The sequence below is a fragment of the Helicoverpa armigera genome, chromosome 26, assembly GCF_030705265.1.
Source record: "Helicoverpa armigera isolate CAAS_96S chromosome 26, ASM3070526v1, whole genome shotgun sequence".
Lineage (NCBI taxonomy): Eukaryota > Metazoa > Arthropoda > Insecta > Lepidoptera > Noctuidae > Helicoverpa > Helicoverpa armigera.
Genome location: NC_087145.1, coordinates 652,806 through 669,517, shown reverse-complemented (window position 1 = coordinate 669,517; position 16,712 = coordinate 652,806). Strand labels below are relative to the sequence as shown.

General features: G+C 33.7%; 1 protein-coding gene across 7 annotated transcripts in view; it reads right to left on the bottom strand.

Annotated features, from left to right (window-relative positions):
• LOC110380960 (transcription factor EB) overlaps nucleotides 1–16,712 on the bottom strand; it is a 116,024-nt gene that overhangs the window by 28,145 nt on the left and 71,167 nt on the right. For 3 of the 7 annotated variants that reach the window (XM_049849775.2, XM_049849773.2, XM_049849774.2), the window contains exon 2: nucleotides 4,981–5,262. The exons of 2 other annotated variants lie outside the window; for them this stretch is intronic. In XM_049849775.2, coding sequence (XP_049705732.1) covers nucleotides 4,981–5,036 — 56 coding nt within the window. In that variant the 5' untranslated portion in view covers nucleotides 5,037–5,262. Of the gene's footprint in view, nucleotides 1–4,980; nucleotides 5,263–5,726; nucleotides 5,858–16,712 lie in introns of those variants that run through there. 2 more of the 7 variants (XM_049849777.2, XM_049849776.2) reach the window with 2 other exon arrangements.

The following is a 16,712-nucleotide window of genomic DNA, read 5'->3' as shown; positions in this document are numbered from 1 at the left end:
ACAGGAATGATGGTGGACCATGAAATAATTATCAAGAGGAAGTTGCCTCTTTAGAGCTGTAGAGCAGTAGTCTGATCATGGTGGTATATAAAGTAAACCTAAGAATAGCAGTGGTACGAACAATGATATTTATCTCGTAATTATGTATTTGTCTAAATATCGGTCATTCAAACTTTAACAGTAATATCATCAACAATAACAGCAGTTTTAAACATGAATGAATGGTACAGTTCCCACAGTTGGGAATAATGGCAATTAATTCATACTTGTCGTGTGGTGTAAGTAACAAGCGAGGGGCGGTTACGATCAAAACACAATGCCTAGAGAGCACATTGTATTATTTTCAGTTGTAAGATAACTTTGCAATCTGAACTTGTTATCAATTAATTACAGCTTCTTATTTTGCAGCTGGATGTGAAAAAGAGTTACCCTGGTTCTTGTACATAAAAGGCTTCAGAAGGAATATAGGTGGGTTTTAGTCAGTAAAAGCTCCTGTGGGTGAATCGGGATGAGTTATTTGATGATATCCCACAAAAAAGACTGTTTATCTTTCAGCAGCTTACAAGATTAATGAAATCTTAACTTTAGCCTTAACTTAATCTTAATTTCAACATCTTCAACGCACTTAAAACGTGCGCAAGCGAACGCAGAAGCTAAATGCCACCGCAAGTTAAAAACTCGATGTTAAAAATCCATAAATCGCTGGTTTTCGATGCCAAAGTATAGTGTGTGATAATCGGTTAATGACAAACCACACGCGATCGTGTCGTCCCACTGACCATGTTTAAAAAGATGGATAAATTGAGGCGAATCGTTTTTAATTGATCGGAGTAATAAGTGACATTGTATGATGCAAGGATTGAAATGATGTCAGGGATTTGTGGTTAAGTATATCTTTTGGGATGCATACAACACCAACTACGCCCTACTTATTTGCCTTAAATGCTGAAATGAGTGTCTTATTTATTTTGAAAAGGGCTTTAGCAGACCAACTGTCCATCATCATCTTTTTAACTTTGTTGGTGTCGGCTTCTAGTCTAGCACAAGATGCTTCTGAATACCTGTGTTTTACATGTCATTAACAGAAACTGTCTACAGCTATCAATGATTTATGAAGACCTATATTCAAGATATGATTTAGGGAGGCCTATATTACTTGCTTCGCAAATTATCTGAATGTCAACCGAAAAAGCCCTGACCATCATAACTTAATAACCATACTAAACGTTGGTGAGTCTCACGGTCTCAGCAGTGCAAATGACGCTCTTCCTCTCGCCAAGGACGACAAATCGCGTGAGACCCTGCGACTGCGCAGCGGCGTGACGCTTCCGCGATGGACGGTGGTTATTACTGCTCATTTGGGTGTAGGCTTTGGTATTTAAACGGTCTATTGAGCGTTGATGGTGGTGGCAAACTTAAAAAGCTTAAAATGTGTGTATTGGTAGGACACAATTACCAGTAAGGGTATGTTAAGAGGATACGGCCAACCATACCGATGGGCGAAGATTAAGGAATATTATATACGCAGGGATGAAACCAGGCTGAACGTGGAGAAAAATAAGTGCATTTCAGACCAATACTGTAAATATTGGTCTAAAATATCACCCATATGAAAGTTGGTTCTTTCATTTAGACGAACCTTCCTTGTGTACTACGAATATTTATCTCGGAGGAATAAGCAGGACCTTTCTATAGGAAGTTTCGTTGGGAATATGTTGGGACCCATAATAAAACCCACAACTCGATAGATTCAGCATGAACTTGTTCTACTGTAATATCATCGATCTACTTCGCGTTTATTAAATCACAGATACATATCTTAATGAATTCTTCCTCCTGAGGTTACGAAACTGGTACTACCATCAGTTTGCAACTTCATGTAACTTCATGCTACACGATAGCAATCGTGAATACTAATGTTTCATTCAAAGACCTAGACAATGTAGTTAGCACTAGGTCTTGAACGTCACGTACGAAGAAACCTGTTAAACACCTATTGAAGAACGTGGCTCTAATATAAAAGAGCCGTTTCGACATTTATATGGAACTGGACTTTCACTGATCAGGGTTTCCTAAATGTCTGTCATTATTGAAAAATATTTGGTTGTATGAAAAATTAAAGGTAAGGAAATGAATATTAGTATGACGACTGATAAAGAAGAATATAAGCGGAAAACTCCGCTGAGTGCAAATGAAATTAGGAAAAGGGTAGAAAGCAGAAGAGAGCTTTTCGAGAATATGTACGTACTCATTTTTACGCTGATAAAAAAATCGCTTTCTACATATAATGAAGCAGTTAACTTTTTCCATAAATATAAGGCTGACCATCTTCAAGAGTCATGGCAATCTGAAGGAGGTATAGATCATAAAACTTATTCCTTACTACTAAGTCGTAAAACTTAATGAGATATATGTTTTATGGAACAAACTGTGACGGACATGATTATAAACTATTGTATTAAATAATATTATTAGATAGATTATAAATATGGCCCTGAAAGACGCGATTAAACTTTCTTCGTACTTCGTCTAATCTAATAATTATAAACGTATCTGTTTACTTATTAGGGTTAATCAATGAAATCCTCTGAGGAATGTTTGGGCTGTTACTCGTAGTAGTTTTATCTTTGATATTTAGCTTACTACGAGTGAAGAGATTATAAGGTCTATTACGGGAAATAAACTCAATTTTAAAAAGAATATGGAGTAAAAAAAATTCAAAGACCTTTCAGTGGAAGAAATGTTCAGGCTTGTAATTGTTATTTCAAATAGGTACTTTACTTATGTATGTGATAAAGCTTAGGAGTATGCTTATTTGTTACCTTGAACGCTGTAATTTTGTGAATTTACTGGTGCGATACCGGAAGGCTACTCTTTATCTAAGCGCAAGAAACAGTTCCTCAAGGAAGTGGGTAAAACCGGGGGTTGCCATACAAAGTGCTTGTGCTTGTAAATTACTAAAAAAGAAACGAAGAAACATATTTTCCCCCTCATTAGATTAATAGCACATAGTCGCCGACCCTGATGGAGCCTAGACCCACATTATACCCTCATAACACATTCAATACTCCTATTGCAATCACCAACAGATTCCGACCTAACATTAATTATAAAAACTATTTGAGTTACGCGAGTGGAATATTTTCTATCTTCCCTGTAACATACTAGGTGGATACCGCAGTTTCATCTGCGCATTCTCAGATATCTCATAATCCTTCCTTCCTTCTGATCCTTTTTAATAGGTACTCGAATTTCTGAATGTTAGGGTGTGTACAAAAGCATTTGAGCAACAGACAGAAGATTATTTCAAACTCAAACTCAATTTTTTTTATTTCAATTAGGCCTATAAAAGCTCTTTCGAAACGTGTTAGGTGCACGGTTCCAAAGAGTTGGTCTCATGGAGAAGAACCGGTAAGAAACTCCATGGACACTCTTTTTAAAAGAAAATTTCCTTGTTATACCTAAAATACTATGATAGGTGGGGATAGGATGAGCATTCACATTGTTGAGAGATCCACAACCACTGATCATGTCATCTACCTAAAGCAAATTCTATAAGTGTCATGTCAAACAAGAGACAAAAAGATAGACAATAAAATAAAATTGCACTGCGTCCTAGAATTACTATTTTAATGAATGTGAATAAAGATTAATAGAAACAGTGGCAGTTTATAAAATGCTTGGCGCTTCGAGAATTCACGTTGCTCGCCACAGATGAAACGATTTTAATTTGCGCTAAGATTCAATGACTGTCAATGTGAGAATGTGCCTGTTTTGTAATACTCATAGAAATTAGTATAATATGTGTATGACTTACACTCTTGCTAACTTAAGCATTCTCTTACTATGTTTCCAAATTAATTTCAGGTTTATCATAACAACATCTCCCACCAAAATGCTTCATAAAAATATGCGAAATTAAAGGAATTCCGTAAAATCAGTAGCGTATTTATTGATACTTCAAATCTCTTTAATGTAGCAACATCTCAGAAAATATAAGATACTATTGATGACAAAACTTAAGTTGTATCTAAGTGCATACTATCTACTGCAACTGCATACGATATGCATCACGATAAGACAAAACGCGTCACTATTACGTTTCATAAAATTTTATACAATACTAGTACGAATATCTTGAATGGAAACCATGAATGAACCGACCTAGTCCATTATATGCTAATGCTATCGGAAAATCATCTTAATTGCACACAACAATAGGGACAAAATCGCTTGTATCCGTTGCGATGACAACCACCAAGGATGACTGGTTTGTCAGACATTTAATTATGTATTTTTTATGTAATTAGATACAAATTAAATAGTAGAATCTTTATTCTTTGCATCTGTGCGACTATATTTAGAATTTATATTGTTTAACAATTTGGAATAAGGTTGTTTGTCAAAGTAATGCGAACTTGAGAGAAGCTACGTAAAAGAATTAAAAAGCTGTAAACTTATAACCAACCAATATCTACTCTTTACTTTCTATTCGATTTTTCTTTTCTATTTCATATATTTTTACAAAATATACTGAAGATTTATACTGACCTACTGATTTGACGATAAGAGTCGTATCACTGGGATTTAAAAAATATATAATGCGAAAAATAAAAAACTGATTTCAGCGGGTACTCGCACTGAAGATTGGCTTAAAGGGATTATCAGTATTTACGTTACAAAGTATAGTAATGCCCACAAGACACACGTGTAGAGCACATAATATGCTTACATAGCTTTCCGATATACATATTTTTTCTCATAGGAATTAGGTTACCAAAAACTTTAACACTAATTGTGTGCATACAGCAAGTTTAATTCCGCAAGCACTGTCATCTCTATAAAATGAAACGCACCAAAAATTGACAAGCCAGTTTCCGAATTTTCTAGCAAGATTTGGTTGCGGAAATAAACCAGCTGCATCCCTTGTAGGCTTTCTAGGATTAAAATCAAATATAAAAAAGTCAATAAAATACTCACTCTTTCTTATTGTTGACTACAATGACTAGCTTCACTTTCCGAGGGCCCTTGGTCATTTTGCAGTTATCCTTGCTAATATCCTCCGGGCCCTTGGATAAAATTTTTAATAGGGGAATGTTTTTAAGTTTCACAACCGCAGCCAACCGGCTGGATTTCTCGTCACCTCACTGTCATTATCACTTTTACCGTCCACTGTTCCTTTGCAAACACATTTTGAGAATCACAATTTGTCCATTAATACTGATAGAATCACGTCACTGATATACTGAATACTGTTTGTTGCTGAAAAGATAACATATCGTGAATCGAGTCGCTTTTCTTAATTACATAACTACTTCAGATATTTGTGATTGATGCAGTTTTTTTTTCGAGTTATTATAATGATAGTAGGATTAACAGGGATTACGATAAATGTGAAATAATACTGTTAATCTTATTTAAGAAAGTATAATAAATATTTAAGTCGAATACCGAGATAGTGTTAATTAGTTAACGCGAATTGGGACCGTATTATGACGCTACAAGATTTAAATTGGTGCATGTGGATAATGTTCGCCATTATTTTTTATTAATAACTAGAACAACCAAGATTGTCTTAAAACGATTTAAAAGACTACAATTGAACTAAATAAATATAAAATACTCAAACATTTTCGAAGCTACAATAAAATGGGGTTAACATACTACACAACTACTACTACTATACAAAATTACATAACGCACACGAGACTAACAAATTAGCGTACCGAAAAACCGTGACGTTACCCAATAAATACCCTTCGATTACATAAAAATATTTATCACTTAAAAACACAAGTTACCCTGCGCACGAGTGTGAACGAAATGGCACATGGAATCAGTTCAGTACAACGTCAAGCCGATGATGAATGATGATGAATCTGCCTGATTGTGATGCTGATAACTTTATCTTAACTTGACGACCAAATATTTATTGTAACGTCCACAACGGGCTTTCCTTTTCAACGTCATTTATTTGGCAGTTTTACGTGGTTTACGATGGCTGAAATATCTCAAATTTTCGCAAACGTAGAAGTTAGTTATTCATGTGGAGTTTTTTGCCGACTCTAAACTCTTAGCCATGAGACCGACTTTTTGGAACCGTGCAACTAGTGTCACGTTTCATAAGAGCCAGCAAAGGCCTATTTGAAATAAAAACATTTGACTTTAAATGTAAAATTGGAAAACTTTATCTAACTGATTGGTTACTAATGGGTAAACCAGGATTTTGTTTCAGATCATTTATGTTATAATCAAGCGCCAGACAGCTACATATCTGCGGGGAGATTTAAATATTAAAAGATTATACATTTTTATATCTTTTAAAACCTCTAATCCAGATTATAATCTACGCCATTCAATGTTCTTACGTAAAAATAAAACAAATTGTATTTTTGCTTGAGTTGGAATCAAAAATATTGTATGAGAAGGATATTTTATAAGTCTGATTGATATTTTTTTGCTAATTTTAAAGAGCATTGCTGTTTGACAGTATCTGTCTTGATTATCAATTTTAAGAGTTTTATCAATGAATCTATGATTTTCGTAACAATAAGTTGCCTGCAATTTTTTTTAAGCGAGACGAAACTTTTATTTAGATCTTTCGTTCCCAAAGTGATGGTGCATCTTATCAATCTATTTCAAGTCTTCAAATATAAGTAGTTTCTATATTTAATGTATGTATTTACAAATGTATATCCGGCAGTTCTAACCAAAAGATTGTGATGACCACATTATAGTTTTATTGTGAACCAATTTGCACACGCATTGTATCCAAGTTCAGTCGGAAGAATACTTGTACATTTTTAGATAACAAAAATATATACTTAAGTAAATACGCTATGTACATGGCCTTGAGTTTAGCTGAGATTTTCTCTTGTGTGAAGATAATGTTAAATACGTAGTTTATTGTTTATGATGGCTGTAAACTATGGAGGGTCTTGTACTGAATAATGAAAAACTGTCAGACTGAAATGTTTAAATCTAGAGGTATGTAAAGATATATAAGATATGCTCTTTTGTTAGGAAGAGTTATGAGATAATAATGATGAAATAAGAGAACAAAATATCCTACTTATATATATTTTGAATTCTTCAACAATAAAATGATTTCAATAATTCGGAATTCTTTTAACAATTTTATCATGTACTAGCCGTTTTCCCGCGGTTTCACCCCCGTCCCGTGGTAATTACTGAACGTACCGGGATAAAATATAGCCTATGTTACTCGTGGATAATGTAGCTTTCGAATGGTGAAAGAATTTTTAAAAACTGTCCAGTAGTTTTTGAGCCTATTCATTACAACCAAACAAACAAACAAAGTTTTCCTCTTTATAATATTAGTATAGATGTATTGTATGTGTTCACAATCTTTGTAGAACAGCTTATATTTAGGCTGAACTATATTCGACAAAATACCAGATTTAAGTTAAAGAATTGCATTGAATTGCGTATCAGCCGATACGATATCACCGTGATTGATGGACTGATACGATCGAGTGGGCTGTAGGTCTTAGACATGTTCGTGACACGTGTTGGCCAGATAAAACAATAGTGTATTGATTACCTGATCGCGCATATGATTAGTTGTCGTAATTGTTAGTATTTAGCGAAGATTTAAAAGCCTATTTTCGGACCCTTCGTTGAAAAAAATATGATGCTAAGTCAATTTCTCTTGGGCACGCTCTCAGTCAACAGCAAGCAATGAAAATAAATTTTTCGTCACTTTTTGTAAGTTTAAGTTTTGTCGTTACAACTCGTTTCCTATTTTTTATTACTTTGTAAATGCACGTTAATTTCAATAAAACATGATACATAAAAACGATGCATAAAAATTTCGAAAAAGCTTCATAGAAAACATCATTTTCTTAAAGCATGGAAGATGTGATGAACAAAATTCACGCACACGTCTCAAGCCTTACCTTCATATAATTACAACGAGTCGCAGGTAACATTATCACAGACGGTTGTTATCACAATTATGTCAGGAGGTTGATAAATTGTGATAAATGTGTCACCAGTCCAAGTCAAGAAAACCACAAACAATACTAACGTACTGAATATTTTTCAAGATTTCAAGATGATAACAAACTCTTAATATTATTAAAAGCTGATTAAAGAAAAGGTGTTGCTATTATTTCATTAACAAACCTAATGATATCCCATATCTGTGCTGTACGAGTGATATAACTGAAATTATTACGCCATATATTGTATTGAAATTCAAACCAGTTTTAACTGAATTTCATTTTTAAATAAATAAAGGTATGGGCGTGTAAAACGCAGGAATGAGGATCGCGTTGTGAGGAAAGTGTTAAGCATGAATGTGCATGTATATAGAAGAAGAGGACGACCAAAGAATGGATAACGTGAAAGACGATATGGCTGCACAGAGTGTTACTTGTAGGATGTCCTCAGATAAGAAGGTATGGAAGAAGCAGACTTGCTGTGCCGAATTATAAATTAGGACAAGGGCAGGAGAATGATGATTAACGACAAGCTTTCTGCCTGACCATTACAACGAAAGCGCAACATAAAATTATTGAGCTTTACGTCACTTTACAAATCAGAGTTTTTCACTGATAATAACCGATATGACATCACAGTTGCTACCTTATACTGCTGCATATAAGTAACCCAGTAATTGTACCTATCTGTAATGCAATTCTTTATGTCACGATGACTGATAAGAATACATTAAAATTATCTGAGTAAAATGCATCTAGATATTGGCTGGCGCCGTCTCAGTACAATGATTTCTATAGATTGCTTTGTGTGGCAGTCGTGTCCTCTTCACTGAAGGTAGTTAAATAATCATGTAACTTGTTGTTTTCCGTTACAAGTAGATACCTTACTACTTTTACGTAGGTATGTGCTGATGTTTTTTTAGCCCAGTTGAGTTAAGATGCTTTGGAAAAGAGATACCATGTACAATGGCTCTGGTAATCATTAAAACACTTCAAAGGTTAAGTTAAGACGGCTAAACTCAAAAAATGACAATCAGAATACAGAAGACCAGAGCAACGTTGGGCCTGCTCTGGTCCTGCAGTTAACCAAGCACCATGACTATAATGATGACCAGTATCCAACCAATTCAGTGAATACCAGTAATCATCACATTCACAGAAGATTGACTTTCTAAGCCTAAATAAAGCAGGAGGAACCTACAAAACATTGCCCAGCCTGCATTTTAATGTTTCAAATAAGGATGCATTTGTCAGTTATTATAATACACAGAACATACATTAACAAAGAAGTGACATCGCCATACAATGTAGTTCTCGCGTCATTTCTGAGCATTATACGAGTAATAACGAGTATTACTTTAACTGCATTATCTTAACTTCATGAGTTTGTCTTTCAGAGTTATGTGAGGTTCTAGAATATGCGGTTAGGTTTATTGTTTTAGTTAACTTAACTGTTAAAGTGGGTGTGCACAAAAAGGATGCCTATGTCAAGCTGTCAAGTAAAAAAGTCTGATGATGATGATGAAGAAGATGAAGAATTTTGAACATAAGGTTTTTTTACCCTGGGATTTGATGTGTAAGACTTGGTCTAAAGCTCTCGTCTCAAAAAGCAAGTTTCATCAAGGTTATTTTTACTAGTTATTTCTGGTATATTCCCGTTATTCACTATGGTTTATCAAAACTTCCATCAACTTTGTTATCTTTACGATTACTTCACTGAAAATCTTACAAAGATAATAATTATGTAGGGTATACGTGTTTTTCCATTACCGTTTTTATTTTATTACTGTTTGACGCACTGGAAACCACTTCATATGTAAGACTATAAGCTATAAGCTTGACTCTTATTAAAGTAGGTACTAAAAAGGTTAATTCCACAAAAAGGTAAGTATACTAGCGGGGAATTACCATATTCAGGATGAAAATATTAAGTCTCACGTTTCTGATAGAATCCATATCAAGATACGTGATCGTTAAAACATTTCCAATATCTGCATTTCACGATATACTATCTCATATTCAATGAACTTTCATAAATTCAGCAAATCCTTTACTGAGAAATCTAAACTTTCTTGATAAACATAACTAGTATGGAAATTGTAACAGAAAAATATGGTTAACGTTGCCGTACATTCAATAAACACTAGTCAACATAGTACCTATTCCAAACTTGACCGTATCGAGAACCGCTAAGCTACCGTGAATTCAACGATTAGGCCTGTCAATCTATGATCGGTGATCGCGCAATCGCAGCGCGTCGTAATTTGACGGCTTATAAATTAACTATGCCTATCGTTGATTGGAATTCTTGCACACTTACATGCGTAGTAAAGTGTGGTATGTTGTTTTAATACGATCTGTTTTATGTAACTGAAGGATTATGACAGATTTTTATACATGTCGAAATTCTAGTTCATAGAGCAAAGTACACCTAGATGTCATGAGGGTCATTTGAAAATTACCTTATTCACAATAATTTTCCAACATTCATATTCAGCTAGAGGTTGCAACACATTTAATAACAGCAATTTTAGCCAAATATGGTAATGTTTACACAATAAATTGTTGATAGTCTGAACAGTAAAGTAAAATAGATGAGGTTGAAGACAACCAAGATGCTATAGCTACAACTATAAACAATAAAAAATTAAAAAAAACATGATATTCTACATATACCTAATGAAGATAAAAATTTGAGGGAAACATCAACAGAAGAAAAAGCTCTACTAAGACATGAAGTCATGAATCAAAGAGTTGTTTTTAGATATATTTATCATTATACTGAACAAGTAAGTGAAGACAAATATATCAAAATCTCATGGCATGGTACAAGACAACTTTAAAACGAAGATAACAAAACAGATAAAAGATTAAATTCAGTACAAAATATGAATATTGATAATATTGAAACCTGTTAGTTGGTTTCCGTTGGAGCCGAAACCTGAGCGGTTAAACCAATTGATTAAGTATTGACAGATGATAAATATGACAGTGCTTTTCAGAACAGCTGATAAATGTTATTTGTCACGATAAGTGTTGCTTTGGGATAACCGTATGAACCTGAAATGATTGTGAGTTTAAATTTAGATATTACAAATAAGATTCTCAAATAAAAAATCTACATATATGAGGCTATTTTCATTATTCATGACGCTATTTAGATTGCGATAATATGCAAAACATCACCATACACCGATGTTTTAGGATAAGTGATAAGGAATGATATTTTCAAAGCTATCGATTTTTATGAGTTACAGAAATATGACACTGCTAGCGAGGTCAATAGAAAAAGTTCCCTGAACATCGACACCGATCAGAACCAAGAAGAACACTATGCCCAAATTCACAAAAAAATAATCTGACTGCCATAAACGTTTTGAACTATCGGTTCTTCTGTAAGAACAGTTCAAATCGATTAAAGCAACTAGATCTTTGACCACGTGACGGACCCACGTGATGATGACAATTACATGGTATTACATGAGAAAGTGTCGCCAGCACTAATTGTATTACTGCACGTGATTGCAGACAACGATTTGCTATTGTAAACAATCATTGAATCATTATCTTCCAAAGGAGACATTAGCTGCAGAAGTTAAAATACATAGAGAGAGCGAGATATTGAGTAGAGCAGACTTAGACTTGCAAAAGCAGTATTTTTAGTAACATCATGGCAATTCAATAATCAAGGCCGAAAATATTTGGTTGATATCAGAATAAAAACCCATGGCCTCTACAACATAATGATGATGAATGAATCAGGGAAAAAATTAAAGAAATTGGTCATGCTAATGGTATACAGGCCAATAGTGATTATAATAATTCAGTTATTCCACTCAAAGAAGGCTGAATAGGTAAAAAATATATCAGGGTTAGTGAGGGAAAACAACATGATGAGGCAACATTTTCGGTGAGTAAACGGTAAAAGGTAGGTCGAAGTTGAGTAGTTCCCTTTTATGTTAAACCTAAACTAAGACAATGGTTTGGAATTTAAAATAATAGCAGGTAATTAGTCATGGTAGTAGCTTAGTAGGCCTTTTTGTGACGGAACTGTTAGTAGCTAGGTATTTGGTGTTACTGAAACCAATAGATATGTGTAAAATTTTGACGCAATGAAGCTATTAATCATACATCTAGCTATCAATCATATTGTTTCGAAAAAAACTATCAAAAGGGGAAGTAGTAAACAGGAAAAATCACCATAGGGAGATGAATAGCCATCAACAAATAGTAGTTTTAGTAGGTCAAACATTGACAACAATATTACAACAAATCTAGACAATGGCACAGAATTTGTAGCAAACCACAATTACAATAAAGTGTACACTTTATTCAGAATTGGATATTGAAAAGATCAATTGTGTATTGTGTCATAGGTACATCTGTTGTTTGAAATGTATAATGTTTATTTGTTTGAATAGCTGTGGTTTTTTAAAAAGCCCTTTTTTGAAAAGGTGTTAATACATATGCTGAAGTTGAAGGACATTAAACTATAGAGACATCTCTTAGGTACTCTTAGGAACATGATGGAACATAATTAACACTGACTAACAGTATAAAAATGTTACATCGTAAGTGTAACGAGCAAATATTTAAATAAACGACAGATAAAATAAGTTGTAGACAAACAAATACCGCTCCATGATATGTCGCGATAAGATATATGCATCTGAGTGATATGCAGTTGTAAATTAGTCAGATTTCAGTCGAAGGAGCAACATCATTCTATGTGTCGTTTAAAACCATTACGATTGAGTACTTATATGATAATTAATAAACAAGATATAGAATATACTATGTATATGTAATGTTTTGTCAATGAAGAGTCTAAACATTTGTAGAAAATACTCATTTTGATACCGAAGTTAATTTAAAACCTCATTCAAAATGCATTAGAGTATCTGAATTGATTGAATCAATTAAAGAAAATAAGCTGATGCAATGCATAGCACGAGACAAATATAATGATATCCTATTAGTAAAATACGAAGCTACTGCAATAGTGATTCTAATCCTAGATTAGATTTTATTAAACTTAACCTAGTTGACCTACAGACGAAGCGAATAAAGTGCATGAAGTGAGTTTTCTTTTCCAAAAGAAAGACGCAACTAATAATAGACGGGGTTAGCTGCCAGATCGTCTAAGATCAGACAATCTAGACAGTTCATCTAGATTTTTTAGAAGTTGTATTTACCGTCGAAGAAAAATTTAAAGATAATTTTGAGCGTCCGTGAAACTGTGAAAGTGGTATAGCCTACTGAATAGATGACGTAGTTTTAACAAAAGATTATGTTCGTGACCTGAACTAGTTTCTATAAGCAGATTCATTGTATAATTTGAGACGAGTCAATAACCTTAAAAACGATACTGTTGATGAATATGATAGAAATGAAACTGTAAAAGGAATACGTTCAACAAAACTTGAGTCACACTACATAGACGATATGTTTGCACGTTTGTCTGTACATAATGAATCAATCACTTCTGGCTCCAATTTCCTTTATCTGCTGTTGTAATAACAAGATTTGCACTTCAAGTAATTGATACAATATTGTTTTATGTTTACATTGTGTAATGAAGTAGTGAAAACAATCATTACAAACACTAAGAAGATAAGAGAAGTGAGAATGACTGCTTTCAATACATTTTTTCTTTTATTATTTACGTCATTGTATTTTTCAACTACATATTATGTAAAGTTAAGTACCTATTAGGTGTACTTATCAAAATAATTACTTGCCTACGTCATATACCTACCCATAACAAGATTATACATTTCAAGTAATTCAATAATTATTATGCCTTCAATTTCATAATTTGATTACAGATTGCTGATTTCAATACAAAAGTTGAAATCAATTATAATAATATGGCCATCACTGAAGCTGATTAGTTTTAAGCAGATCCGGAACTTGGATTAAATAATGAATTAATTAGAGATAGACTATTTGACACAGTTACAGATGACGGATCGTAAGGTAAAGCAGCTTCATGCTCGAAGGTTTATGAAACTTCCTCGCGAGGTCATTTGTCAGCCACAATCACAGAATCTTATCGTGACGGGAGCTCGGACGACAGATTTGAAAATGTATACTTTTTATCGTTATCAAATGTCGATAAAAGGATTTTATAGATTTTGATTTGGATAGCTCTTTCATTATGCTACGTTTCATTTTGTTAAATAATATTATTAACAAGGATTACATCAACGAATACATTTTTAATGCCTTACTTAATATTTTTAAAATCAAGTCATTGTGATTTTTAAGCTTATATCAATATTTATGGCAACTTGGTGCTACTTAGTTATAATAATGTACGATAATGTAAGAATCAATCTACATTCTTATAACTTAAGGTCTGAAGGTTATGACAAATGCGATTGGTGAGAATTTTTGAAGGATCGTAAGATGTGAAGGCGAAATGGGGAGGCCTTTGCCCACCAGTGAAAATTGAGGCGAGGAAGACTTTGAACAATTTGAACATACAGTTAACTGAAATGGTGAAATAACCAGGACATGAGTAACAAGAAAATGTTGTAAGGGATTTGTTAATGATAAGGTGTGACACAGTTATCTCAGTTGGACAAGTTATTGAAGATGGAGCAGTTATTTCAATGATAAGCTGTCACGTCTAAGATAGATGCTGATAGGAGCTTCAAGGTCGTGAGACTGTGTTCACAAGTCACTTGTTATATTTATAAAGTATATAAATATTTTTCTAAGATGATGATGGCTAAAAGGAATTCGTCAGATTTTCAACTTGGATTTCAGCCCTATCTCTAAACCTTCCATTTCCTAATCGTCTTCTTTCGTTGCTATTGAAGGTACAATCTTGTCATAAACTTTCTTAAAAGGTTCAATTAGTTGAGAGTGTTAGTAAACGTGCTTGTTACAGTTACCGATACCCATGTTTTGTGTGTCACTAAATAGTTTGCTATTACTACTCATTACAAAATAATTGCCTAACTGTGAGGAGTAGATACGAACGTGTTTTTGTTTTTTTCTTCAGTAACATTAGCAGTAGTTAAATTTTCTTTGGTCTATTTTCGGACATTCAAACCCGTTTTGGAACTAGTATTTTTAGATGTAGTTTAAGGTCTTTAAAGAACATCTGAATCACTGATATTTATTCAAATAGCCCTCTGTTGTACGCAAAAAAAGAATACAAAAAATATCGTTGGGTAATTTCGACGATTGTCCTTCAACAATGCTTGACTTTGTGCAATTGTATCAAACAAAACGCTAATTAGTAATGAGTCGAAAACAAACACTTGGCATGGGAGCCCGGCCTATAATAATTAAGTGTAACAACTTAAAGAGTGGCGAACAGCAATTAGAACAATAATTACGAACAAGGAGACGCTACTGATCGTCACATCGTTTCGGAATTACGTCACCAGAAAAAACAATGGTGTCCACGACAATTGTTAACATTTAAAACAACAAGACTTTGTAGTTGTGGTTCTGTATATAAAAAATTGTGTAGAGCTTCATTTAGGCTAGTTAAGTTATTTCATCAAACCATATTGTCCATTTCTTTGCAAGTCTCATTATTTTCTTTTGCTATATCAGGTTGTGTTATTGCGTTATGCATGCCGTCCGTATCATTTTGTGTTATCACTGCATTACTAGAAAGCTTTATAATCACAGTTATTACAACACTCCACTAAAGGACATCGTATTTTATTGCTTTTCAAGTGTATAATACTCTCTCTACTTTAAACCTGTATTACGACAGTTCTGTTTACTTTATCGACGTCATCGGCTTGAATTGGAACCCTGAAATTATCTAACCAATTCCGAGGCACGATTTAGTCAGTAATATGATCGTCACGAATGTCAATGGGTACTATATGATCAGTTTATTACATTGACACATATTTTTGTGTTGTGACGTCACTAACGGGTTGATAGAAACGTCAGTGAAACTCATTGGTGCTGTTGCTATCTTGGTTTCGGCTTCTTAGACTACTATGAGAAGTAAAAGTAATCTAGAAAGTTCAGCACTGTTATTATTTGCATTGCTTTTAAACTTGTCGTTCTGTATCGTAGCATATGTAAATAAACTTCTAATTACTAGATAAACGTCACATAAATGCATACGAGATGATTTTTCTATCGTTTTCCTCCTACGGAACTCCATTAGCCAAAGTTCTAGAAATCGATATAAGTGGCGTGAAGCAGCCAACGACGTTGTATGCTAATACATTCACATCGGCTTTTGCAAAAATATTCAACTTGCCTAACTATGAAGGCTTGAGTTTGCAAGAATTATGCAGAAGCATCAGCGATCGATTATTATGTAGATAGACAGACTTGTCTTGTCTAAGCCTACTCTGAATTCTTTGTCTGACATGTTACACATTTTTCTTAGTTATGAAGCAACGGTAGTTGTTACATCTCTTGCATAAGATGTAGAAGCCAATGTATTAACAGATTCTTTAAAGAATATTTTTCTAATAATTTCCTCGACTACGTAAAGTACTAACGATGAATGAGATTTGAAACCCAGTAATATTCTAGAAATAATTAAGAAAAGTAAGCACAACTCTAATCTAGTAATGCTCACTTAAGTTACGTGTAACGAAAGACGTTAAAGGTTGCAATCAATTACACGATAACAACAGACAGCCATGAAATGGACAAGGTTTCTGAAAAACTAAATGAAGTTAATGTATAGGACTACATCATTCAAAGATTTAAAACATAATTTTCAAAAGCAATCAGTTAAGAAAGTATCCGGGA